The sequence below is a fragment of the Phocoena sinus genome, chromosome 10 (assembly GCF_008692025.1).
Source record: "Phocoena sinus isolate mPhoSin1 chromosome 10, mPhoSin1.pri, whole genome shotgun sequence".
In the NCBI taxonomy this organism is placed as follows: Eukaryota; Metazoa; Chordata; class Mammalia; order Artiodactyla; family Phocoenidae; genus Phocoena; species Phocoena sinus.
Genome location: NC_045772.1, coordinates 6,637,216 through 6,662,308, shown reverse-complemented (window position 1 = coordinate 6,662,308; position 25,093 = coordinate 6,637,216). Strand labels below are relative to the sequence as shown.

Genomic DNA, 25,093 nt, shown 5'->3' with positions numbered 1-25,093 from the left:
AGGACCCACGGGGTGCCCGGCTCGCTGGGGCAGCTCCTGGGCCTTCGCCAGCTCCTGGTCCCGCGCAGGGGCAGGGGTGGCCATGTGGACTGTCCAAGGGTCGCGGTTCCACCACCCACGTGTCAAGCAGGGCCGGCTCCGCTCCCTGCGTCGCGGCCCCGGGTGTAGCCCGAGATTTTGAAGGTCGTTTGGCCACAGCCCCCGGGTTCCCCAGCCGCTCGGCTCACAGCCTGCGCCGGGCGGGCGGGGACGGCTTTCCCCGTGCGGGCGGCGGTGGGAGCTGAAGGTCAGGTCTGACCACCTTCGGGATCCAGCCAGCCCGCCGGAAGTCCCGCGGGCGGGGCGGGGCGGGGGTCTGGACGCTGAAGGGCGGAACCCGGAACTCTGGCGTCCCTAGGCTCCGGCGCGACTTAGCTGGATGGAGAGACGGCCGCCTTGAGACCGCGGGACGCGAGCGATGGGTGAAGGTCCCCACTCCGGGGCCCCCGAGACCGGAGTGTGATGGGGGAGGCCACGCGGGCGCTTCCATCCGCCCACCCACTTACTTGGGACCGCGGTGGGGCGGGGGGGGGGCTCGCCGCCCTCCTGGCGGTAGCAAGTCCTGCGTCCGCAGCCTCTGGAGCAGGCCGAGCCACACCGGCGGTGGGGGGCGCGGGGGGACGGGGGGGGGGCGGGGGCCTGGCCGCACTTGACCTCCCAGGGTTCCGGGAGCCCCAGGTCAGAGAGGCAAATTCGCGGGCGTCTGCGGGTAGGCAGGTCTCAGGCCCGGCCGGGAGAGCCTGAAGGGTGAAAATGTTAGCCCTGGGCGACGGAGGAAGCAGCCCTGACTTGAGCAGGCCGGAGACAGTGTAGTGCCCGGTGGTCGGGACTGGGGACTGGGGTCGTGCCGCCCGCGCTAAATCCTCGCTCCACCCCATTCTCTCTGTATGACCTGAAGAAAGGCCTGCACCTCCCTGTGCCTCAGTTTCTGGGTTTGCGAAGGGACAGAAAAGGAAACTGAGGGTTGAGAGGTTTTACTAACTTGCTCAAGGTCACACAGCCAGCAAGTGGCGGAGCCCAGGCCTAGCTAATCCCCCAACCTATTCTAGAAAGTTCTGCTGTGAAGCCCTCCCAAGGTTTTCCTCACCCAGTGGACCCAGCTTAGCTTTCCTCATCTGGCTCTCTCCCCATAACCCCCGGAGGCAGCGCAGGCAGCTGAGCCCTCTGGGTAGTGCCAATGCTCTGGACACATTGGGTGTGGATGAGGGGCTCCGGAGTTGCAGGCTCCATGAATGGTCACTCTGTGTTTCAGGTCTAATCTCAGAGCTGAAGCTCGCTATGCCCTGGGGCCACATTGCTGCCAAAGCCTGGGGCTCCCATAAGAGCCCCCCAGTTCTCTGCCTTCACGGGTGGCTGGACAATGCCAACTCCTTTGACAGACTCATCCCTCTTCTCCCAAAAGGTGGGTGTGAGGCTGAATGGAAGCCAAGGGGTGAGGCAGTGGGACTGCAGGAGAATCAGGAAGGGGAGGTGGCTGACCTAGACGCCTTCCCCTACCCTTTCCCTCTGTCTCAGACTTTTATTACGTTGCCATGGATTTCGGGGGTCATGGGCTGTCATCCCATTATAGCCCAGGTTTCCCGTATGACCACCAAAACTTTGTGAGTGAGGTCCGAAGGGTCGCAGCAGGTGAGTAAGAGACAGAGCCTGTATGTTCATCTCTGTGTGTTGTGGGTGTGTGTGTGTGGGGGGGGGGTGCTCTGGGACACGCCCTCATCCTTGAAGTTGGGTGTGGTGGCCAGGAAGCAACGCTGGCTTGGGCGTGACTTGGGGTCTGGCCCCAGTTCTGCCAGGAATTCATGGGTGACTTTGGGAAAGCTGGAGAGAGCTGGCAAGAAGAGCTCACTTCCCCCTGCGAGTTCCACCCCTGCTGTGGAACTGGGACTCCTTTAAGTGGGTTTCCTGAGTGGGGCATCCCAGATGCTGGGGAGGGATTTCCAGAGCACAGCGACTGCAGGACAGAGGGTGCGGGGAAGCTGGGCCCATCCAGACCTGGCTCCGTGTGTTTTCAGCCCTGAAATGGAACCGTTTTTCCCTCCTGGGCCACAGTTTTGGTGAGTACGCTTTGGCCAAGACCTGACTGGTCTTGGGCTGTGGGGCTGTGAGGAAGGGAGGGGAGTTGGTACACAGGTATCTTTCCCTTGCACTTCTGGAACCACAAGGAGAGATGGAGGGGGTTCATCAGACATTGACCCTTGGGCACCATGCCCTCTGGCGTCAGGTAGCTCCCCAAGGGACACGTGGCCCCGTAGATAGCAGTCTCCGGATCTGACGAGGGAAACAGGGTCATGTCTGATGCAGGGACCCCGTGGCCCCAGAGAGGGAGCCTCAAGTTTTATAGTGAATGCAGAGCCGGGCCTGCTGGTGGGGGACAGGAGCCTGGCCCCTGGCTCGGGGCTGGCTCGACCCCTGGGAAGGAGTTTTAGAAGGACTTTGAGAGCTGCGGAATATCAGCTAACTACTCTTTTGTCCCCCCAGGTGGCACTGTGGGTGGAATGGTGAGTAGATTACAGTGACCATCCCTGCTCCAGGTGGGGTGGCGAGAGCGGGACGACGAAGGGGAACTTGCCTGGAAAGGGGAGTGCCCCCTCACATCGGGAGTTCCAGGCAGCGTTTTAGTGACTGTGCCAGCTTCCTTTGTAGTCCCGTGATAATCACTGTTGTGAGGGCATTCCTGATGGAGTTAAGTGTTCCAGCAGTGCCCACCTCCTCCGTCACAGAGAACCCTGGAGTCCAGCCCCAGGGTCGGGATCTTGATGCTGGATGCAGACTGGGAGTAAGGGAGAGAAGGGTGCCCTGAAGGGATAGGAGATTCTTGCTGGCCTCTTGGGCAGCACCCTTTCCCCAGCCTAAAACACCGGTGTCCCCACAGGAAAGTGAGTCCCTTTCCCTGCCTACTCTCCCCTTCATCTTTCCCCTTTTGTGTCACATTATAGTTTTCCTGTATCTTCCCTGAGATGGTGGATAAACTTGTCTTGCTGGAATCCTCACCATTTATCCTGGAAACTAACGTAAGGACAGGGCTTTTCATGCATGCTGTCGCTGGGGTAGACCTGGGTCCGGTCCCAGGTAGTGCCCTCAGCCCTGCCTCCCTCAGTGGGGCGGGAGGAGGTGGCAGAGGGTAGACAAAGGGCCTCAGGGCCCCCCCCCCCCGCCAGAGGACAGGGTTATGCTACTTACACCCTAGGAGTGGGTAAGGAACAGGGCGTGTGGGCCTGGGTCATCCTTGGGAACCCTGTGTGTGGCCTGGAGTCTGCAGGATGCCAGGTGGGTCACGAGGCGGCAGGGGTGAGAGAGGGTAGAAGCAGTGGGTTGAGGAAGCTCTGGGGGCGCACAGTTGGGTGCGCCCACCTGCACTTGTGCTCAGTCAAGTACCTTTGAGCTGTGCACACACTGCACACAGTAGACCTGAGCGTGGACCCGTGGGAAAAGCGCTGACCCCTCTCGCCACCGCCACCACCACCACCAATGACAACAACCAGTGCTATCTGCATCTGAGTGCTGGCTCTGCCGTTTCCCTGCTCTGTGACCCTAGGCAGGTCACTTTGCCTCTCTGGGCCTCAGTTTCCTCACCTGTAAAATGAGGAGGTTGGAGTAGAGGACTGTGGAGGTGCCCTCCAGCTCTGACAGGTGGTCACTCTGTTCCCGAGGGCTCAGCCTCACACGGGTCCTTCATCAGTTTCAGTTTTCTTGTCCATAAAATGATCACAGATTCCATAAGGGCAAGGACCGTACGTAGCTGTCTCTTTACCAACACCTGCCGAGTCCCGGCACATAGTAAGTGCTCGATAAACGTGCGTTGCGTGAGCAGAGAGCTCGTAGGTTACTGTGAGGATTCACCGAGACAGCGGTGGCTGCCACTCTTGCTTCTTTACCGGTTTCACCCACTGAGTTGACACACACAGTGCCCCCGGGGGCTTCCTCCATCTTCAACCTGATCCGTCCAGCTGTCCCGGGCCTCAGGCAGGGCTGGGCTGGCTGTGACCGAGGCAGTCACAGGGCTAACTGGCAGGGACTGATCCCATGCCGCCGCCCGCTGGGTCAGAATGCATCTTGGGCCAGGCGGGTGTGCAGCTGAGGGGCTCTTGAGGGTGGAGGGTGGGGCTGGGCGAGGGAGCAGGCCCCTTTGCGTGCGTGCAGCTGGGAGCCCCGCCCTGCCCACCCAGCAGAACCCATGAATCCTTAGGAACTGGAGAACATGCTGACTTACAAGCGGAAAGCCATAGAGCACATGCTGCAGGTGGAGGCCTCCAAGAAGCCCTCGCAAGTGGTCAGCCCGGAGGAGATGCTGCAGGGGTGGGTGCCGGCGGGTGAGACCGGTAGCGTCAGAGGCCTGGGGGAGCTCTGGACCACGGAGGGAGGAGATCTCTGGGGCACGGAGGAAGCTTCCTTCTCCTACTCGCAAATCCACAGCAAGCCTGCTTCTCCCTGTGCTCACCTGGCGCTCCTTAGCCGCCCCAGCTGGGGCTTGAGCTGCATTCTCTCCACCCCTCCGCATACTCTCTGCCCCCCTCTCCACACACACACACACCCACACGGATGCGAACATCCCCATCGGTACAGGCCTGTGTCCTAGTGGGGTAGCCTTTTCCCTGCCCTCCTCTCCTTTCATCTGGCCTCCCCTGCCCCAAGGCATCCAGTGTCCTCCTTGTCTCCCCCAGGTTCCTGAAGAACAACAGTCATGTGGGAGAAGAGTGTGGGAAACTCCTCCTGCAGAGAGGAACCACACAGGTGGCCACAGGTAAGGGACTTGCTGTCCAAGGCCGTTGCTTATTGGCACTGTGCTTACTGAGGGATGATGATGGCTAGGCTTTATGGCTGCTTGCTCTGGCCAAGGCATGATACTTAGTGCTTTACAAAAAGTATCTCCTTTAGCGCTCCTACTTCCCTATTTTCATCCTTTTTAAAGCAGGGGAAACTGAGGCTCAGAAGGGCCAAGCGGCTTGTGCCAGGTCAGGTGGCTACTGCCTATCCTGGAAAGCCACGTCCTGTGGGGAGCTTGGTCAGGGGTCTTGGGACTAAATGTTGGGGTACAGCACAGCCCTGCTCTGCTGATCCTGTGTGGTGGGTGCCTGGTGTCCGAGGCTAGGCTTTGAGGACTCCCATGGGGCAAGCGACTTTGAAGATGGTTTTCAGAATGGAGAAGTGGAGTTGGGGGCACCTTGGCTTCAGGGCAGCATCAGGCCTGTGTTTTCTACACTTTATTTCCCAACATATTCATTGAAGAAACCTTTTACTCGGAGTCCGCTCTGTGCCCAGCCCCTTGTGAGGCTGCAGGAGCATGGTGAACCAGAACAGACACCCGCCCTCTCCTGGTGGCCCAGTACCCGGCCAGCACAACTCCAGAGGGCGCCATCCACAAGCGCCCTTGCTGGCAGCGACTGCCCCAGGAACTCAGAGATTGTGGGCAAGCTCCTTCCCACAGTCAGACTCCCTGGTCTTCTTAGGTGACTTCTGTTTGTAAAGAACCAAACAAGGCAGGGGTCAAAACCCCAAATGCCTGTGGGAGCTGAACAAGTTGTGAAATTATGCCGGCTGCTGGGAGTGGGGCCGTGTGAAGTGGTGGGGATTGTGGCACTGAGACCGTGTGCCCTGCAGGAGGGCGGCTCCCAGGGCTTATCACATGGGAACTCGGGGCTCCTGTGGCCAGAATTTCTAGCTGCTCAAAAGGAGCCAGAGGTCTGCTGTGCTGTAATTTTTTTTTTTGGCCGCACCACGCAGCATGCAGGATCTTAGTTCCCCAACCAGGGATCAAACTCGTGCCCCCTGCAGTGGCAGCGCGGAGCCTTAACCACTGGACCGCCAGGGAAGTCCCTGCTGTGTTGTAATGTTTCTCAGAAGTTGCCAACACACCATTAGGTCAAGTGGAATATACCTAAGGGGGTTGGAGACCCGTTCCTGTCTTGGTTACCATCTCTGAGCGTTTGTCTGGTCCTCCCTGCAAATCCGTCATGGAGGAGGGAGGTCGATGGCAGAGGGCGTGGGCCCCAGCTTCCCTGATGTGCTGGTACAGATGGCGGGCCAGAGGGGCCCCCGTGCGGAAGTGGGCTAATCCAGAATTAGACATGCACCTGGCCTGGGAAGCCGATTTGGCCAGCCCAGGGTCACATGAAACAGTGAGCAGACGTCCGCTGAGCCATTTGTCAAGGGGGTGGGCAGAGGAGGTGGGAGGGGTGGGCAGTGGGCAGGCGGCTGGATCGTTGTGTCGGGCCCAGCCCCTCCGCAGCAGTGTGGCCCTTTGAGGCCTGGGGTTAACCTAAAAGAAGACCAAGCCAGCCTCCCAGACCCAAGTGGGCGGCGTGACAGCGGGGGAGCCGGCATTCCAGGACCCTCCTGAGCCCGTTCTCTCAGGCCCCAGAGCCTCCGAGAGCCCCCATTCCGTTCTGGAGCCACACACACCTCTGTCATCCAACCCCATACCCCCCAACTCTGAATTCCTTCCCTAGGGCTGCCGTTACAAAGTCCCACAGATGGGGCAGCTTCAACAGCAGACGTTTACGTTTACTGTCTCACTGTTTCAGAGGCCAGAAGCCAAGGCCAGAGCATTGGCAGGGCTGTGACAGGCTGTCTGTGCCTCTCTCCTGGCTTCTGGTGGCCTCAGGTGTTCCTTGGCTCATGTGTGACCCTCTCCCCACGTCTTCACAGAGTGTGAGGTGAGAGCGCTTTGGAAAAAATAGCGGGTAAGGGGGTCAGGATGTTCAGTAGAAGGGCCTGGGTTGGCCTTGTGGAGAAGGTGACTCCTGGACCCCATCATGCAGATGAGCTGCCCGGAAGGGCTTGGTGCACGGGCTCCATCAGGCTTGTGGGAGAAACGGGAGGCGGTGAGCCAGGGCGAGGAGGGAGGCCAGCTCCTATCTTATCTACCTCTTATCTGCGTTCCCACCACAGCCCTGGCCCAGGCCTTCAAAATGAGGTCAACGTGTTAGCGTTAGCGTGAAGGAGGGAAGGTCCAGCTCTGGGTGGGGTTAATGACCAAGGACTGTCTGTTGTCAGCATCCACCGCCTGCAGCCGGCCCACCATGGGGGTGCTCAGACCCTGTCACAGGCTGGGCTGCCCTGGGGCTGCGGGCATGATTTCTTTTGACTTGCGCAGTTTAAACACAACAATTTGCCACAAGCGGGATTTTGAATAGGTTGCTCATATTTAGAATAGAGAGAGTTTATGTGAAAATGGAGATTTCCGTTTTCTTTTGAAAAATGGCAACACCTGGCAGCACATTCTGCCTTCCGCATAGGCAAGAACAGCTGTGCGGAGACCCTGCTGTGTGCGAGCGGGCGCTGCACCCACTCTGCCCAGCCTCTGTGGTGAGTCCGTGACCTTGGCAGGTCCCAGCAGAGGAAGCGGGTGGTGCACCCACCATCCTGATACCTCCCGGTATCCACCAACACAGAGGCTCTCCAAACTCAGAGATTTTTATGGGGGCTTTATCACATAGGCGTGAACGATGGTTAACCCAGGCTCTAGCCGCTCTCCCTTCCCCGAAGGGCCGGGCTGGAAGTTCCACGTTCCTAATCATGGCTTGATCTTTCTGGTGACCAGCCCCGATCCTGAAGCCATCAAGAACCCACCAAGGGTCACCTCATTAGAACAAAAGACACTCCTATCGCTCAGGAAATTCCAAGGGATTTAGGAGCTCTGTGTCAGAGATCAAATGTTCGGACAAAAGAGGCTTCTTGCACTTTCACCACTTTAGGAAATAACAACAGTTTTTAGGAGCTCTGGCTAGGAGCCAAGGACCAGGACTAAAATATATGTTTTGTTATATCACAGTGTCACAGTCCCTAACTGTTGGCAGGGAAGTGGGGAGTCTATGATCCTGATAATATCTCCTGCATTCAAGACCATTTCATTTTTTAAAATTATTTAATTATTTGTTTAATTATTTATTTATTAATTTTTGGCTGCGTTGGGTCTTCGTTGCTGCGCACTGGCTTTCTCTAGTTGCGGCAAGCAGGGGCTACTCTTCGTTGCGGTGTGCTGGCTTCTCATTGTGGTGGCTTCTTTTGTCGTGGAGCATGGGCTCTAGGCGCACAGGCTTCAGCAGTTGTGGCACGAGGGCTCAGTAGTTGTGGCTTGCAGGCTCTAGAGCGCAGGCTCAGTAGTTGTGGTGCACGGGCTTAGTGGCTCCACGGCATGTCGGATCTTCCTGGACCAGGGCTCAAACCCGTGTCCCCTGCATTGGCAGGCGGATTCTTAACCACTGCGCCACCAGGGAAGCCCCTGGACTCCTTATTTAAGTGACATCTGCGCTGGCCCACTGGTCTGAGAAACACCATTCCTGCCCTCACAAAGGTCATTGACACAGGAGAGGCAGACAGAAGAGCAGCCGGCTGGGGGAGTGCCTGGGGCACGTCAGTATGTGTCAGGTGGAAGCAGGCTTGAAAAGAGCTGGAGGACTTGACCACAGGGAGGAGCAATTCTTAGGGCAGAGAAAACAGCACGATGGGGGTCCCCAATACCTGGGGGGTCACCCCACCCCCAAGAAAACCCCCTTTTTAAGTCTTTTCACATCCTCTCAGCACCTGAAACCCAGGCCTGGAGGAAGGAGGAGGGCAGTGAGCCTGGGGGCGGGGGCACCCAGGGGTCACCCCTGGTCCTGCACATGCAGCAGGGCCAGTCATCTGTGCAGGGAGGTCGTGGCCGGAGCTGAAGCCAGCCCAGAAGCCTCAGCCGCGGTTTGATCAGGCTGAGATGATCTAGCAGTGTGGAAACCAGAAAACCTTCCAACGACATGGTCCTTCTGAGTATTTGGAGTCACAGATGCCTAAGAACCTCTATCAACAATTAGCTGTGGGGCTTCCCTGGTAGCGCAGTGGTTAAGAATCTGCCTGCCAATGCAGGGGACACAGGTTCGAGCCCTGGTCTGGGAAGATCCCACATGCCGCAGAGCAACTAAGCCCGTGAGCCACAACTACTGAGCCTGTGCTCTAGAGCCCACGAGCCATAACTACTAAGCCCGTACGCCACAACTACTGGATCCCACTTGCCTGGTGCCCGTGCTCCACAACAAGAGAAGCCACTGAAACAACGAAGAGTAGCCCCCGCTCGCCACAACTAGAGAAAGCCCGCGCACAGCAGCAAAGACCCAACGCAGCCAAAAATAAATAAATAAATTTTAAAAAAAAACAGCTGTGAATTAAAAAGAGACCAAACCCCTTGTTGTCCTGGAAGATATGATCTAGCAGAGGGTAAATGATAGAGTGCATTAGAAAGTGCCGGGAGGGACTTCCCTGGTGGTCCAGTGGTTAAGAATCCACCTTCCAATGCAGGGGATGCGGGTTTGATCCCTCGTCGGGGAACTAATATCCTACATGCCACGGGGCAGCTAAGCCTGCGCCACAACTACTGAGCCAACATGCTCTGGAGCCTGTGAGTCACTAGAGAGAAGCCTGTGCACCACAATGAAGATCCCGGGTGCAGCAGCTGAGACCTGATGCAGCCAAATAATAAATACTAAAGAAAGAAAGAAAGTGCTGGGAGTTATGGAGAGAAATAAATCAGCGGGGGATGGAGGGGCTCTGGTCAGATGTTTGTGGGTGTAAAGGGGAGGTCCAGGAGGCCTGGCTGGGATGGTGGCATTTGAGCAAAGGTGTGTAGGGAGGAGGGAGCAGCCTTGCTTCTCCTGGCCGGCACGTTCTCCTGGGGTGACCCACGTCACCGTATCATCTCCCTTTCTCACTCCCTGCACTGCTCACATCGGGCAGCCTCCAGGGTCTGAGATTCTGTGACCTCCCTGAGACCCTGCAGCCCTTTTTTTTGTTTTTTTTAGCATTTATGCATGCATGCCTGCTGCGCCGGGTCTTAGTTGCGGCACGTGGGAGTTTCGTTGTGGCACACGGGCTTCTTAGTTGCGGTATGTGGACTCTTAGTTGCGGTACATGGACTCTTAGTTGCAGCATGCAGACTTTTAGTTGTGGCAGGCATGCGGGATCTAGTTCTCCGACCAGGGATCGAACCCGGGCCCCCTGCATTGGGAGCACGGAGTCTTATCCACTAAACCACCAGGGAACCTGGCAGCCCTTTCTTGAGAAGACATTGCCCAGGCGGGAACTGCTGGGTGTCCATCCTCATTAGGTGAGGCCAAGTTGCCCCCACTGGGACCGTGGCAGAGAACCCAGCTGGAGCTGGGACGACCCAGGCCTCTCAACCCCTCCAGCCTTTCTTTTTTGGCTCGATTTCTCTCCAACAAGTGAGGATGCGATCCTTAGCTCTTGGGCACTTCCTGGTGCTTAAAGATCCGAGTGAACATTTTAAGGTTCTCAGAGATGAGACTACGGTGCCGGGTGGGTGATTGTCCCACCGCCGTCATTCTGTGCAGCCCTCGGGATGGCCGGGGAGGCACCTGCATGGGCGTTCCTGTCCGTGGCAGGGTAGCTGTGGGCAAGCTCTGCTCTGGCTGAACCCCAAGAGGATGTTGGGGGTGGTCCCTGCAGGTCCAGGCTGAAGAAATGAGCCCTGGCTGCCCGGGCCCAGGGTCCCAGGGGAGCCGAGCTGAGTTCCCCCCCCCACACACACACCCTGACAGGCGGCGCTGAGGCCATGTCTCCATTGCTTCCTTCCAGGTCTGTTTCTGAACAGAGATCGGAGGATCACTAGGGTGAGTGCTACTGTCTTCCCACCCTTCACAGTGTGCCTGGCAGCTTCTTTCTTTTTCTTTTTTTATGGTAGTAAAACATACATAGTATGATATTTATGCTATATGTAAATTCTGTGCCCAGTAATCCCAATCCTAGATATGTACCCGGCAACAGTGTGTGCTGTGTGCTCCATAAGAATTGTATGAGAACATTCCTGGCAGTTTTATTCATCATAGCCCCAAAGTAGAAATCACCCAAATGTCCATCAACAATAGAATGCATAAACTGTTATACATTCATACAATGGAACACCACACAGGAATGAAAAAAGCACATTTACAGAGCAAAAGAAGCCCAAACCAAAAAAGAACACAATGATTCTATGTATATGAAGTTCAAAAAGTGGCAAAATTGATCTAGGGGGGTGCCCTTGGAGAAAAACCCTGAAGGGAGCCTGCTGGGTGCTGAGGGGTTCCAGGCCTTCATCCGGGTCATGGCTGCATGGCCGCATCCGTATGTCAGAGGCCATAATGGGCTGACACCCAGGTCTGTGGACTTTGCTGTAAGTTATACTTGAATTACAAAAGAAAAATACAGATCTGAGGATGTAAGTGGACTAGGAAAAGGAAGTCAAAGGAGAGATGGAGAGGAAGAGAAAAAAGAAGCCAGAGGGACTTCCCTGGTGGTGCAGTGGTTAAGAATCCACCTGCCAATGCAGGGGACACGCGTTTGAGCCCTGGTCCAGGAAGATCCCACATGCCACGGAGCAACTAAGTCCGTGCACCACAACTACTGAGCCTGCCCTCTAGAGCCCGCGAGCCACAACTACTGAGCCCACGTGCCACAACAGCTGAAGCCTGTGCGCCTAGAGCCCGTGCTCTGCAGCAAGAGAAGCCACCGCAATGAGAAGCCCGCACACCTCAATGAAGAGCAGCCCCCCGCTCGCCCGCAATTAGAGAAAGCCCGCGCGCAGCAACGAAGACCCAATGCAGCCAAAACATAAATAAATTAAAAAAAAAAAAAAAAAACGAGGCTGAGAAGCTGGGGTAGGAGGGGGTGAGGGGCAGTTCACGCCCGAGCTGAGTCCTGGCACCACCTCCTGTTAGCTGTTGACTGTGACATAGGGACTTAGCGTTTCTGATCCTTCGGGGAGGAGATAATGTGTGGCGAGTCTGGGTGCTCAGTAAATGCTCATTCATTGGGCCTCGTGGTTGATAGGGGGGCCTCTGCTTCTGGAGAAGCCCCTGAGGTCACTGTGGCCCGAGGAGCAGGAGGTGGCTGGGAGGGGTTAGGGCAGAACGACGACAGTAAGTGGCTGACCAGGCAGCTGTGTGCCTGTCTCTTCACAGGAGTCGTAGCTTCATCGTGATGCTGTAGCACAACGCGACAGTCAGTCTGTGTGGGAGCTCTCTTGAATTAACCCACTCAGTACACCCTCACTGAGCCCCGCCTCTGTCGCGCCGTGTGCCGAGAGCTGTGAGCACAGAAAATCCTGAGAGCTTCTGCCCTCAGAGGCTTCTTGGCCTGGAGCGGCACAGTCCAATAGAAGTATCATGTGAGCTCGTGTTAACATCACGTCTTCTAGTGGCCGTATGAACAGTGAAACAGGTGAAATCAACTTTAATAATATTTTCTAACTCAGTGTATCCAAGGTGTCACCACTTCAGCATGTAATCAACATAAAATATTGAGATATTTGACATTGTTTTCTTATACTAAGTCTTCGAAATCCAGTGTGCAGTTTACACCTACAGTGTGTCTCAGGCTGGACTAGCCCCACTTCAAGCTCTCAGTAGCCACAGATGGCGGATGGTTACCGTGTGGACAGTATAGACCTAGACCTCTTAAATGGTCGTAAGACGGGGAGGTCAGGGCTGTGATGGAGGCCAGCAGTGGCTGCGGGGACACCAAGGTGCACTTTCTGCACTGTGGCTTAAGCAGGTTTCTTTCTCATGGAAACAGTCGGTGGAGGTAAGTGGGCTGTGCTTGCCGAGAGTCCAGAGCCCAGGCTGGCTGGGCAGCGTTACAAGGCAGCCCGTGGACCAGGAAAGGAGGTGTGGAGGGGCCACGCCTCAGTCCCAAACCTAAGCCCAGAAGTAGCCCAGGTCACTTGTCTGCATTTAGTTGCATGGCCACACCTGGCTGAGGGGAGTCTGGGACATGTCTAGCTGGGCAGCCATGAGCCCAGGAAGAGGGAGAACAGATTTGGAGGTGGAGGGGGGAAGTCTCTGGCCTGAGGGAGTTAAAGCCCTCTGTTGAGGCAGTGATACAGTTGGGCAGTGGGCTTGGTCCTGTAACCGAGAGAGACCGGTTTCTGCCCCCCGGCAATGCCAGGGCCTTGTGGTGAGAATTCACTGGGGTTTTGTCTCTGCAGCCAGAGTATTACTTCAATTTCATCAGCAGGGAGCTGTTTGTGCATTCCATCAGGAAGCTGCAGGCCCGCGTCCTGTTCATCAAGTAAGTCTGAACCAAGCGCCCCAGAGGTGAGTGCCAGGAATCTCCAAGGTCTCCTAGTATGAGACCTCTCCACCATCTTTCTTGGGCAGCCCCCTGGCCGCTGGTGTGTGGAAGGCAGGCAAGGCAGTGGGAGGGCTTGGGCAGCTAGGGATGGGAAAGGACTGCACCGCACTTTTCAGCAGGTGTCTGTATCTGTGGGGGGCACACCCAGGTAAGGCAGAGAGACTGGCAGACACTGGAGTCTGCCCCTTGCCCTCCCCAGTCCTCCAGCCACCCCGGGCTCCTGACATCCCCAGGCCTACACTGCTCCTGTCTGCTGTCCTCCCTTCCCCCACCTGCTAGCCAGAAGCCATCCGCTGCCTCTGGGTGCCACAGCACAGTGAACATCCTTTGGTGTGGCTTAGGTGCCACCACCCACTCCACCGCAGCCATCCTGGACTGGCAGGAACTGTGACTTCCAGGGACACATCTGCCGAGCACAGGGGTTTAGAAGGCATGGACTCAATAGGGGCAGATCCAGACCACAGTGAGATACACTGCACACCCCTAGGATGGCCAGACTCTAAAAGTGAGACAAGTGTTGGTGAGGATGCGGAGAAACTAGAACCCTTGCATGCTGCTGTAGGATTGTAAACTTTTTTTTTTTTAAATGGCTGCATTGGGTCTTTGTTGCTGTGCATGGGCTTCCTGTAGTTGCGGCGAGCGGGGGCTACTCTTCGTGGCTGTGTGCGGGCTTCTCATTGTGGTGGCTTCTCTTGTTGCAGAGCACGGGTTCTAGGCGCGCGGGCTTCAGTAGTTGTGGCGCACGGGCTTAGTTGCTCCACGACATGTGGGATCTTCCCGGACCAGGGCTCGCACCCGTGTCCCCTGCATTGACAGGCGGATTCTTAACCACTGCGCCACCAGGGCCCCTGGTATTGTAGAATGGTGCAGCCGCTTTGGAAAAGTCTGGCAGTTTCTCAAGCCATTAAATTACCATGACCCAGCAGTTCCACTCCTAGGTGTGTTTCCAGCATCTGTGCACACAGCAGCATCTTTCATAATGAATAGTGTTGGAGGCAACCCATATGTCCATCAATGGACAGATGATAAGCAAAATATGCTCCATCCATACAACGGACTATTGTTCAGTGACAAACGGAATGAAGCACTGATACTATGACATGGATGGACCTTGAAAACATTAGGCTAATTGAAAGAAGCCAGTCACAGAAGTCCAGGTGGCATATGATTCCATTCATATGCAAGTCCAAAGAGGGAAACACACAGAGACAAGGCCGATCAGTGGTTGTGGAGGACGGGGAGCTCTATGTGGAAACTGTAGGTGCGGGACTTTTTGTTGTTGAGGTGATTCATTATGTTCTAAAACTGACAGTGGTGATGCTTGCACAACTCTGAATATACCAAAATCCATGGAATTGTACACTTTAAATGGGTGAAATTATCTCCATAAAGCTGCTAACAGAGAAAGAACGCACGGACTCTGACCCCGTTCAGATCCCAGCCCTGCCATTCAGTGGCTGTGACCGTGGCCAGGTCCCCTGAGATAAACCTGAATTGCTTCACTTAAGCAGGCCTCAGTGAGCTGTGAGTGCCTGCGGGGACTGAATAACTCAATCCTGAATTAAACCTGGGCTCCAAGGGACCCAGCGGTGGGAAGATTGGAGGGACGCCCAGGCCGGTCTCAGTCTCAGAGCCTGGAGCCCAGGGCTGGGGGAGAACATGCAAAGAGGTGGTTCCAGATGAACCTTTCTTCTCGTTTCCCAGAGCAACCCAAGGGTTTTACGATCTGAGGAGAGAGAATGATGCCAACACGGAGCTCGTGCTATTCGTGACCAGCTCACTGAGATCCACCCTGAAAGAGGTGGGTACGTAGAGCTCAGGGCAGCTGGGCTTCAGGAGGGGCTGCCAGGCCACCCCAGGCTCCAGCTCACCCCTCTCTTTTCTTGCACTGGGACCTCTGGTCTGGCCCTAGGTCTAACAGGTGACCCCCAGGAGCTACCAGGCCTCACTCCCTGCTGCGGTCCCTGGAGACCTGCGGTCACATATAAATCAGCGCAGAAAGCAGACTTCTCATTGGCAGAATCTCCTGGCTTTACTGTCCCCACATGTTCCCTGCGCCACACCCAACTCAGCACTGCCACAGTTTCCTAGGGTCCCACATGGGAACAGATGACCAGTCTCATCAGTGGGTGCTGGCCTCCCAGTTGGAGGGCTGGGACATGTGCTGTGACTTTGCCCTTTGCCTGGGTTCCTGGGAGCACCTGGCATTTTATGACCATCATCCACCATAAACACCTGACCCTGGGGCCTGTGCAGACGACTGGGTGTCACTAGAGGGAAGCCCGTGTGGCTGGCTGGCCAACTGCAGTGCCTTCCTGCCTTGTCGGCCTTTCTCCCGAGCAAGGGCGAGTTTGAAAGGCTGATGGTCTATTCTTTTTGCAAGTGGACCTTATTAGATGCTCAGAACCAGCAGCAGCCCCGACTACCAGCCCCCTCCCCAGCCTAGCTCTACAACTTCAGCTCAGAATGGCCTAGAACCCCAGGGTTTGGGCTCTTCCCTCCCAGACAGGCCTTTCTCACTGGTTTTGAGCCAGGCCCTGACACCCCCCAGGGGGTGCCGTGACTGGGGCCCGCGAGGCCACGGGTCAGGCACTGCCAAGGCTCCTGTGGTGGACACTTGGAACCACTGGGAGGCAGCAGGCCATGGGAAAGCCCCAGTGTGCCAGAGGGGCCCACAGAGCCCTCCACTGGGTCACCTCACCACGTGTCCCCTCCCTTCCCCAGAGGTTCCAGTACGTGCAAGTCCCCGGCAACCACTACGTCCACATGAACCAACCCCAGCACATGGCTGGTATCATCAGCTCCTTTTTACAGAGCAAGGAGAGGATCCCAGCCCACCTGTAGCCCTGGGCCAGGGGCTACAGACACCTGCTCAGCCCCAGACTCCCAAGCCCAGGCCAGGTGTGGTGGGGACAGGGCCCCCTGGTCCTGAAGACCAGCATGGCCAGAAGAGAATTCTGTGGCAGAGCTGGGGGGAGGACGGGGGAAGGGATACAAGATTCTGACACTAACATCTGTGACTTCAAGGGGGAGACGGTGTCTGGGTGTGGGAGTTACCTGTTTTGTGACTGCGTAGCAGGCAGAGGGAGGGGCTGGGATAGGCCCACCCGCCTTTTGTAGCCTTCTCTTGCGGCCCAGCTGGATGAAAAATAAAATGTTCTTGTATTCTTTCTGCGTTTGAGGCTGTCTCACTGCCCATGGGGCTTCTCCGTTAGGAGGAAGGGGAGAACACAGCAGACACTTAGCCTTGAGAGGAGAGTCCAGAGACAGGCTGGGGACAGAGCCCATGACAGGGAAGGAGCCACTTCCTGGGCCAGTGGCTTCCGGAGTCCAGGTCCTTGCGCCGGGCCCCAGGACTGCCGAAGCACAGGAACCAAGGGGTGACACTGTCCTGTACCCCACATCACGTGGGCTCAGATCTCTGGGGCTGACGTGTGGTCCCTCAGCCTGGGCACGGCCACTGAGATGAGTGTTGCAGGCCCTGTGTCCTCGCCGGCCACGCACTGCCACCCAGTCACCACCCCTCTCCACGGGGCCCGAGGGTGGGTGAGGCTCAGTAGGGTCGGAACTTGCGCTGGGCCCGCATCAGCTCGATCCTCTGCTTGTCCTCCTGGAACTTCTTGCGCAGCTGCGCGAGATCTGGGGCGAAAGGGGGTAAGACGAGACAGGGCCGGGATCAGATAGGCCGGGCGGAAGCTGCCCCCGCTGCCCCCGACTCGCGAGGGCAGCAGCCCCTCCCTCAGTCCCCACTCCCCGCTGGGGGCGCTCCGCAGGGCCGCCCCTCTCCCCCGTCGCCTCTGCGGTGGGAACTGGAACCAGACTGCAGCCCAGTCGGAGGGCAGAGGCTGAAGTGGAGCAGAAGGGACACCCGAGGTTTCAGGCGGAAAATTCACCAGGTCGAAGAGAAAGCAGAGAAAGCCAAAAGGCACTTGCCCCCTTACCACCCCGCCTCCAACACGCCCCCCAAGGTGAAGGAAGAAGGTTCTGGGGCTGCTGGGAGACTCCCGGGACACCTCTCCCAGCCCCTCCTCACGGCAGCTATCAGGCTGGGGACGGGCGTCAGGAATTAAGTAAGGGGCCTCCACCCCGAGACTGCCACAGAATTCACGCGGCGACTCCAGTCACCAAGGGTGACCGGGTCGGGACACCGGGTGTGGGGTTTTGAGCCCAAGGCGGGGAGGCTGGTGGAGGCCCCTGTCAGGCGGGGCCAGAGGAGCGCAGAGCGAAGGAGCAGTGGGCACGGTGTGGGCAGGAGCAGTGAGGCAGGTGAGGGCGCGGTGTGACCGGGCGGCGGGGTCAGGGCCTCCCCCGTGCAAGGCCAGGACCCTCTCCCGGGTCCACGGGGAAGCCGTCCTGCCAGCAGGAGACCAGGTGGCCCGGGCCGCGAGCTCGGCGTCATAGCCCCCAAGAGCAGCCACAGGTGGTCAGGGGCTCCCTCTGCGTGTGGCCACCCTCTGCGTGTGGCTCCTTGCTGGAGGCTGACAAGGGCCTGGAGGTGGGGCCTACATCCCAGGTGCCTGTGCAGCCTCAATACCCAGAGGCACCCGCAGCTGCCTCAGGAGCAACAGGGAGCCCACGACACAGGGACGCTGCCAGGCTGGGACTGTAACCCCAGAGCCTGTTAGGAAGTCTGCGCCCAAGAACACCCTACCCGCCCGCAGGCCTGGCGCCTGCCGTCAAGAACTCCGTGTCTCGCCAGGGCTGGCAGAGCGGCCACAAGACCGCGTTCACAGCCTGGGCGCCCAGGGCAGGGGGCCGAAGAACAGGGGCCTGGGGCGCGCCCTTACGCTCCATCTTGGTCTCGCGGTGCTGCCAGGCATAGAAGTTGAGCAGCTCCTTGCGTGCACGCTTCCGCTTCTCCCTCTCCAGCACCCGCAGGCTGGCTGCCTCCGTCCTCGGGAGCACCGGCCGCCGGCCGCGGCGGGTCACCTTCACCCAGCCCTCCTCGTCAGGGACCCCTTCCTCCTCCTTGGCCTTAGCCTCCTCCTGCAAAGAACGTGGCCCTGGGATGGGCAGGTGCCTGGGAGCCGCCCTGCAGCCCCAGGAGCACCTCACCTCCCCATCTCCGCTCTCCCTCCCGTGCCCAGGACCGCCCTGGCGCCGCACCCAGCACCGTGTGAGCGGCTGAGTGTGGGGGAAGGGCGGGGGGCAGACATGCCAACGCTACCTCCTCCTCCACCCTCGACCGTCCTTTCCCTAGAGACCATTCCGAGACTAGATGTTACCAGCCAGGAGGCCCAGGGCTCAGCAGAGAGAAAGGAGCCTGGACTCCACCAGCTGCCCATGCAGAAGCCCCACCTCAGCCATCTTCTCGTCGTACGTCTCCATGAACGTGTCCACCTCGACTCTCAGGGCCTCGGGGTCCGGCACCGAGTCTGCGTAGTCTCTGATCCACTCTGAGGGAGGAGGGAGCGAGAGAGACGGATTCCAGGCCCGCCCCTCGGGGCCCCGCCCAGGACCTTGCAGGCCAGGTGGGATCTTCTTGCACAGGCCGCAGGCAGGGAGACTCGTGGGCCAGGGTTCGGGGCGTGAGGAAGAGCCTAGTGGTGGCAAGCTGGGCCCTCACCTATGCCCACCCCGAGTGCCAAGCTCAAGCCTCCCACATCTGCTCTGAGGGCGAGGGGACACAGCAGACGCCAGCCCACAAAGCTCCCCTCCCCGACCCAGAGCCCTGGAAGGAGGCGCCCGCTGGCACCCGAGGTACTGACTGTGAATGCCGCTCTTCACAGGGTGACTCTCTGTCGAGACCAGCAGAGGGCCCTTCAGGGCCAAGGCAGCTGACACCCCACGTGGCTTCTGGAACACCACGTAGGCCACCTGGAACCCCTGGGAGGAGGAGAGATGTCAGTGCCGGGAGCCTTCCCATCCTCCCAGCCATCCCAGGCCTGGCCCAAGGGCTCCCCCCTGCCCTCAGCCTGACTTGTCGCGGGGCCGGGGGAGATGTGCTGGGCTGTTCCTGAACGTGAAGGTAACCAGGAGGTTGTTCTAATCCAGGGGAGGGGCGGCCACACTCCTATTTGTGCAACTTCTGCTAAAAATGACCCGATCCCACCTCTTCACCAGGGAGAGGTGAGACACTCAGGACTTTTGTTCCAGGTGTGGGAGGGACTCAGGGAAGAGCGTGTCTCCCTGGGCCAGGAGTGGACAGACAGATGGGGCGCTCACTAGTTCAAACTCCACTAAACAGGAGGAGGTGTGGACTCAAGGCACACAGGGAAACAAGGCCCAGGCCACCAAGCCTAAGAAAGAATCGACCTCAATGCGGGACGCAGCGGGTGGCTCAGGGAGGCCCCTTGGGCAGTGAGCAGAGATGCCCCTGACCTTTCACCCAGGACAATGGAAAGAGCCAGACAGGACACGGCAAATCTGGGAAAGGAGTGGAAGCTGTTTACCTGACAGCCCTCCTAGACCACACAGGCCAGGACTGGCCTGAGCACAGGGAACGCTTGCAAGTCCCACTGCCACCCCTGACACCACCTTCCCCTTACACACTGGGGACACTGCCCTAGCCCGACCCACACCATCATTCAAGCAGACCCCTGTAGTGGAGGCTTACAGGAACTGGCTTGGGGTGAAAGAACTTTGACTTTGGCTCCTTTGGGCTCTCAGCAAGATCCGGCTTCTCCTGTAACTCCACCGACTGGACAGGGCCGCAGGGGGACAGCAGGCGGGACAGGCACTCCTGCCGTGGCCGGAGAGAAGCACAGTATGAGCGGCTACAGGGCCTTTCTGGAGCCTCCCTCTGCCCTGGGCAGCACTGCCAGGGGACCGGGTCCCAGAAGGTCTCGGAGTCCAACCTGGGGGCGTGCACAGACGGCCTGGGCAAGCCACCACCTCCTCAACACAGAGGTCACAACCCTGGCCCCCCATGGCCCCAGACAGCAACCTTGTGAATTTTCATGTTCAAAGCTGTGGGTAAAAAGTCCATTGGCCGGGGACTCGGGAGGGAGGACACAGAGGTGAGACAAAATTCAGGTATAAGCTTTTCAGCTTTATGACAGGACCCTGCTAGAAGCACGTGCCCAGGATACGCTTGGTCTGTTCCTGAAAGGGATTTCTCCGTTTGAAAGTGAATGATCCGGGACTTCCCTGGTGGCGCAGTGGTTAAGAATCCGCCTGCCAGTGCAGGAGACACGGGTTCGAGCCCTGGTTTGGGAAGATCCCACATGCTGTGGAGCAACTAAGCCCATGCACCACAACTACTGAGCCTGCGCTCTAGAGCCTGCGAGCCACAACTACTAAAGCCCACGTGCCTAGAGCCCGTGCTCCGCAACAAGAGAAGCCACCGCGATGAGAAGCCCGCTCACCGCAACTAGAGAAAGCCTGCGCGCAGCAACAAAGACCCAACGCAGCCGAAAATAAATAAACAATAAAATAAATTTAAAAAAAAAAAAAAGTGAATGATCCGTAAAGTAGGAGTGGGTTCTCAACTTTTTTAAAAAATTATTATAAGAACAGGTGGGGACATTTTTACTTTTATTCTGAGTACTCTGATTTTATACGAAAACCAACTAAGCTTTACTACCTGAATCAGCCATTGAAAAAGAGTTAAATCTGGGAATTCCCTGGCTGTCTAGTGATTAGGGCTCCATGCTTCCACTGCAGGGGGCACCGGTTCAATCCCTGGTTGGGGAACTAAGATCCCACGTGGCGCAAGGCACAGCCGGAAAAAAAAAAAAAGAGTTAAATCTACTCCGTTGGAATCAGGATGCTGGTTATCCTTGGTGGGGGGAGGGGCATGACGGGACTTCTGGGGGTGGGGTGATGTTCTGTTTCTCCACCTGGGTACTGATGACACAGGTTTACTCGGTTTGTGAAATGAGTGAGTGCTACACTTGGGTCCAGGCCCTTCTCCACACATACACTAGTCTTCAGGAAAGGTTAAAAATGACACCCTCTCCTCTCACTGTTACTTTTTCTCTTTAACTGTAGAGGAATCTTTTAGAAATTAGTATTTCTTTTCTGTAAAAAAACATCGAAAATCCAGCAATTCCCTTAGTTTCTCTTCTGTAAAATAATGAAATACTAAATTTAACAGCTTTTGTGAAAAAAAATTAACAGACATGTCTGCATAGTAGACTCAGAGGTAATTTTATTTTCTTCTACTTTTCCTATTTTTTACTATGGACATGTATCAGATTTTTATTTTTTTTAACATTTACTTATCTATTTGGCTGTGCTGGGTCTTAGCTGCGGCACGAGGGATCTTCGTTGTGGCATGCAGACTCAGTTGCAGCATGCGGGATCTAGTTCCCCAACCAGAGATCGAACCTGGGCCCCCTGCACTGAGAGCACGGAGTCTTAACCACTGGACCACCAGGGAAGTCCCGTCCCTCAATTTTTTTAAAAAAAGACAATGATTATGTTGTCAGATGTCACACAAGTAGTTGGCACAACTTTCACAATACTCAAGAAAAATGTTTGAGAACATGTGTCTCTGTCTTCGTATGGAATTATGGTAGACAGAGACAGTTATGCATCGATCGCTTTAAGCAACAGAACATTTCAGCTGTATTATTAACAGTACCTGCAATGGACATGTATCAATTTTATAATCAGGGGAAAAAAATACTAACTCAAACAATTCTGGGTAACATACAAAAAGCTCTGGGTTCCCTAGAGAATTATATTTTTTACAACACACCTTTAAAAGGCCAATCTCCTGTCACAAGAGAGGCAGCCTTACAGATACCACCCCTCAGGGCTTCAGTTAGCTGTTTCCACTGCACCACTAAGGACTCGGTGGGGGGCCCGTAGGAGCCCAGTTCTGCCTGGAGCCCCCGCCCCAGGCTCAGGTTCCCTCCCAGACACCAGTTTACCTCTGTGCAGTATGGGGGCACATTGAGGACAAAAAGGGTCCGTTTCTGAGGCCAGGAAGACTTGGTGCCTTCTCGAACTTTGTGCTCTCTCACATAGAGGTAATGAGAAGACTGCTGCTTTTCAGAGAATTTGATGGGAACGGCTGGAAGGAAAATGGGGGCGGGGAGGGACAGCATGAAAGTCAGGTTCAGTCTGTCCGTTTCCAGTCCTGTGTGTCTGTCTGTCCATCCATCCTTCACTGAGCCCTTCCCTAGGCAAGGCCTGTGCAGGGTATTATGCAGGCTGGGAGGGTGAACAGACAATCTGCCCAGAAAGGGCTCCCAAGCTTGCAGGAGAGAGAATGTGAACAGGATGCGAAAGGAGAGAAGTTCCAACTCCGCTGCTCTTGGGGTAAACAGCCAAGTCCTTACCGTGGCCGCCTCTGCAGCCTCTTCTCACCCCACCCTCCCCCCTCCACACCACATGCTGGCCCCTCCGGCCTCCTCTCTGTTCCTCCAATAAGCCAGGGCCTCACACATGCTCTCCCCTTCCTGAAACATCAACCCTCGTCCTTCCACCCATCCTTCAGGTTTTCACTTCACTTCCTCAGGAGAGCCTTACACGCCAGGTTAGATCCACCTGCTCTGCGCCTTCTTACCTTCTCTCATGGTCTCTATGTCTCTATTTGTGTGATTTTTTTTTTTTTTTTTTTTGGCCACACCATGGCATGCGGTATCTTAGCTCCCCGACCAGGGATCGAACCCGTGCCCCCTGCAGTGGAAGCACGGAGTCCTAACCACTGGACCGCCAGGGGAGTCCCTTGTGCGATGATCAGGATGATAGCTGGCATTCCCATAAACTTTAACCCTCATCAAGCTAAGGACGGTTCTGCTTTTCTCACCACCTTCTTCAGAGCACTGTGAGGATACAGTTGCAACCCCTGCGCTCAGGAAGCTCACATGGTGAAGGGAGAAAAGGACAAGTAAGCATGTAACAAGGTCGTATCAAATAGGAAGGAAACACACAGAGTGAAGTAGTGCAGGGTGATGGGTGGCAGAAGCCTGAGGACAGGCCATCGATGGGGACCAGCTCTTCGAGGAAGAAACATTAAAGCTTAGACCAGAATGACAGGAAGCCGCGTAACAGCGCAGAGCTGTCTGAGGAAGAAGACCCAGTAAGTCACAAAAACGCTGAGGGTGTAAAGAGCTTGTTGCCTCAGAGGAACAGAAAGACAGAGCTGTAGGTTAGCAGGAGCCAGGCTATGCGGGGCCACGCAGGTCAATGGTGGGAAGTGTGGATTTTGTTTTAGGTGCTAACTTTAGCCTCTGGAGGGAGTTCAGTGGGTATGGGCGTGTGAGGCAAGCTCTGATTTAAATCTGACTTTAGAAAGAACATTCTGGCTCCTGGGTGGAAAACGGAAGGCAGGAGAACCAGTGCGGAGGACACAGGCCAGGTGAGCGCTGAGGGGGCTGGACTAGGAACTGCAAAGGGGAGCTGGTAAGCGGACGGGCGCACCTCAGGGGGAGAGTGTAGACGGACGCGGGTTCGCCCTGGGAGAGTGTAGACAGGGGTGGCTTCACTCAAGGGAAGCGTTAACCAAACTAGGCTCGTCCCGGGCGAGTGGAGCTAGATGGGAACAGGGCGCCGCGCGGGTCTTGGGGGGCCCCGGGCCTCACAACCTTCCGGGCCTCATGTCCAACTGTGTGGCTGCTCCTGGGGGCCCAGAGCCACTGCCGACCCCGAGCCTCCTCCCGACGAAGCCTGGCCATCCCCCGGCCCCGCGTCCCGCAGCCCCTCACCTGAGTAGCCCGGCGGGCTCAGAATCCCCTTCTCAGACTCCCGCGCCGCACGCTTCCTCCCGCGCGCCACCATCTTGCCAACCGGAAGCCGCGGCGGCCGCTGGGAGTTGTAGTTCGGCGCAGGGAGCCGTTTCCGTGACGACGGCGCCGCCTGGGGGCCCCGCCCCTCGGTTCCAGGCCCGCCTATCCCGGCCCCTACTCCCCGACCCCCCCGCCCACTCCCTCCCGCCGTCCTCCCAGGGCGCCACCTTCATTTGCTCGGATTAAAGTCTGCGCGTGAATGTGGGGGTAAATTCCGTAGAGCTGGGCCGCTCACGGGTGCGACCTCTACTTTCCGTTCATTCATTAATCCATTCCACAAATAGCAGTGAATACTCCTGGCACTGTCCTCAGCGCTAGAGATACAGGGGTGAAATAAAATAGAGCCTTCCCAGAGTTTATTTTCTAACGAGGGAAAGAAACTATGACCACAGGGACTTCTCTGGTGGTTCAGTGAGTAAAACTCTGCGCCCCCAATGCAGCAGGCCCAGGTCCAATCCCTGGTCGGGGAACTAGATCCCGCATGCATGTCACAACTAAAGATCCCGCATGCCGTAATGAAGACCCGGCGCACCCAAAAATAAACAAATAATTTGAAAAATAATAATAATAAAAAAGAAACCAGTAAACATCTAAGAAGCAACATATAAAGCACACGCAGCAGTGCAAAGTGCGGGGAGTGTGGTGAGAGAAGGTGTTGTCATTTTAAGTAAGACGAAGCCCTCATTGAAGTGACATTTGAACAAAATACTGAAGGAGGTGGGGGAGCAGGGCGTTCAGGTGAAGAGATTCTGGGCAGAGGGAACTGGCGAGGGGCCCTGAGGCTGGAGCCTACCTGGTGTAGTAGAGACATAGCGGAGAGCACAGTGAGCCAGAGGAAGAATCGGTCAGGGGGCAGGGGGCTTGGTGGGTCAGGTAGGATCAGGTAGGCCACTGGAAGCACTTTAACTGTTACTCTAAGTGTGATGGGGGCCACTGTGGGATTTTGAGCAGAGAGGAGTCACTGTATTACAGTTAGACTGTGGGGGGCAAGGGCAGCAGCGGGGCTGTTTAGGACACCATCGCAATAATCTGGGGGAAAGATGATGGCTTGGTCACCAAGGAAGTAATAGTGGAGGTGGTGAGAAGTAGTTGGATTCTGGGTATGTTCTGAATAATTCCAATGGGATTTGATGACCGATCGGGTATGCAGTGTGAGAAAAAAGAGAGATCCAGGACTACTGCCAGGTTTCAGTGTCTGCGCAACTAGAAGAACGGTGTTGTCATTTACTGAGATGGGAAGACTGTAGGAGAGGTGGGCTTGGAGCAGGAAAGGGTGG

General features: G+C 56.6%; 2 protein-coding genes across 4 annotated transcripts; one reads left to right on the top strand and one right to left on the bottom strand.

Moving 5' to 3' along the window:
• The first annotated feature begins 353 nt into the window (after window positions 1-353).
• SERHL2 (serine hydrolase like 2) lies at window positions 354-16,307 on the top strand. Of its 3 annotated transcripts, none has more exons than XM_032645128.1 (12): window positions 354-467; window positions 1,292-1,441; window positions 1,555-1,668; window positions 2,052-2,093; window positions 2,518-2,537; window positions 2,976-3,050; window positions 4,226-4,335; window positions 4,701-4,780; window positions 10,603-10,637; window positions 12,992-13,074; window positions 14,842-14,938; window positions 15,862-16,307. In XM_032645128.1, the coding sequence occupies exons 1-12, from the start codon at window positions 458-460 to the stop codon at window positions 15,979-15,981; spliced, it is 936 nt and encodes a 311-aa protein (XP_032501019.1). In that variant the 5' UTR covers window positions 354-457; the 3' UTR covers window positions 15,982-16,307. The 3 variants fall into 3 exon arrangements, with proteins under 3 accessions (XP_032501019.1, XP_032501021.1, XP_032501020.1); XM_032645130.1 differs by having other exon boundaries at window positions 15,050-16,307; XM_032645129.1 differs by having other exon boundaries at window positions 364-461.
• Window positions 15,147-23,827, bottom strand: RRP7A (ribosomal RNA processing 7 homolog A). The gene is made up of 7 exons (XM_032645131.1): window positions 23,736-23,827; window positions 21,957-22,099; window positions 19,694-19,819; window positions 18,846-18,963; window positions 18,436-18,533; window positions 17,925-18,123; window positions 15,147-16,776 (listed from the first exon to the last, which is right to left on the bottom strand). The coding sequence occupies exons 1-7, from the start codon at window positions 23,806-23,808 to the stop codon at window positions 16,691-16,693; spliced, it is 843 nt and encodes a 280-aa protein (XP_032501022.1). The 5' UTR covers window positions 23,809-23,827; the 3' UTR covers window positions 15,147-16,690.
• Between the last annotated feature and the right edge of the window lie 1,266 nt (window positions 23,828-25,093).

Excerpts from the sequence above, each read along its gene's own strand:
- RRP7A (XM_032645131.1), bottom strand. The coding sequence starts at position 23,808 with ATGGTGGCGCGCGGGAGGAAGCGTGCGGCGCGGGAGTCTGAGAAGGGG. Across the intron at positions 18,964-19,693 it reads TTCACCCCAAGCCAGTTCCT|GGGTTCCAGGTGGCCTACGT; the intron begins GTAAGCCTCCAC and ends TCCTCCTCCCAG. Across the intron at positions 18,124-18,435 it reads ACGACGAGAAGATGGCTGAG|GAGGAGGCTAAGGCCAAGGA; the intron begins GTGGGGCTTCTG and ends CGTTCTTTGCAG.
- SERHL2 (XM_032645128.1), top strand. Across the intron at positions 2,094-2,517 it reads CCTCCTGGGCCACAGTTTTG|GTGGCACTGTGGGTGGAATG; the intron begins GTGAGTACGCTT and ends TTGTCCCCCCAG. Across the intron at positions 4,336-4,700 it reads CCGGAGGAGATGCTGCAGGG|GTTCCTGAAGAACAACAGTC; the intron begins GTGGGTGCCGGC and ends TGTCTCCCCCAG.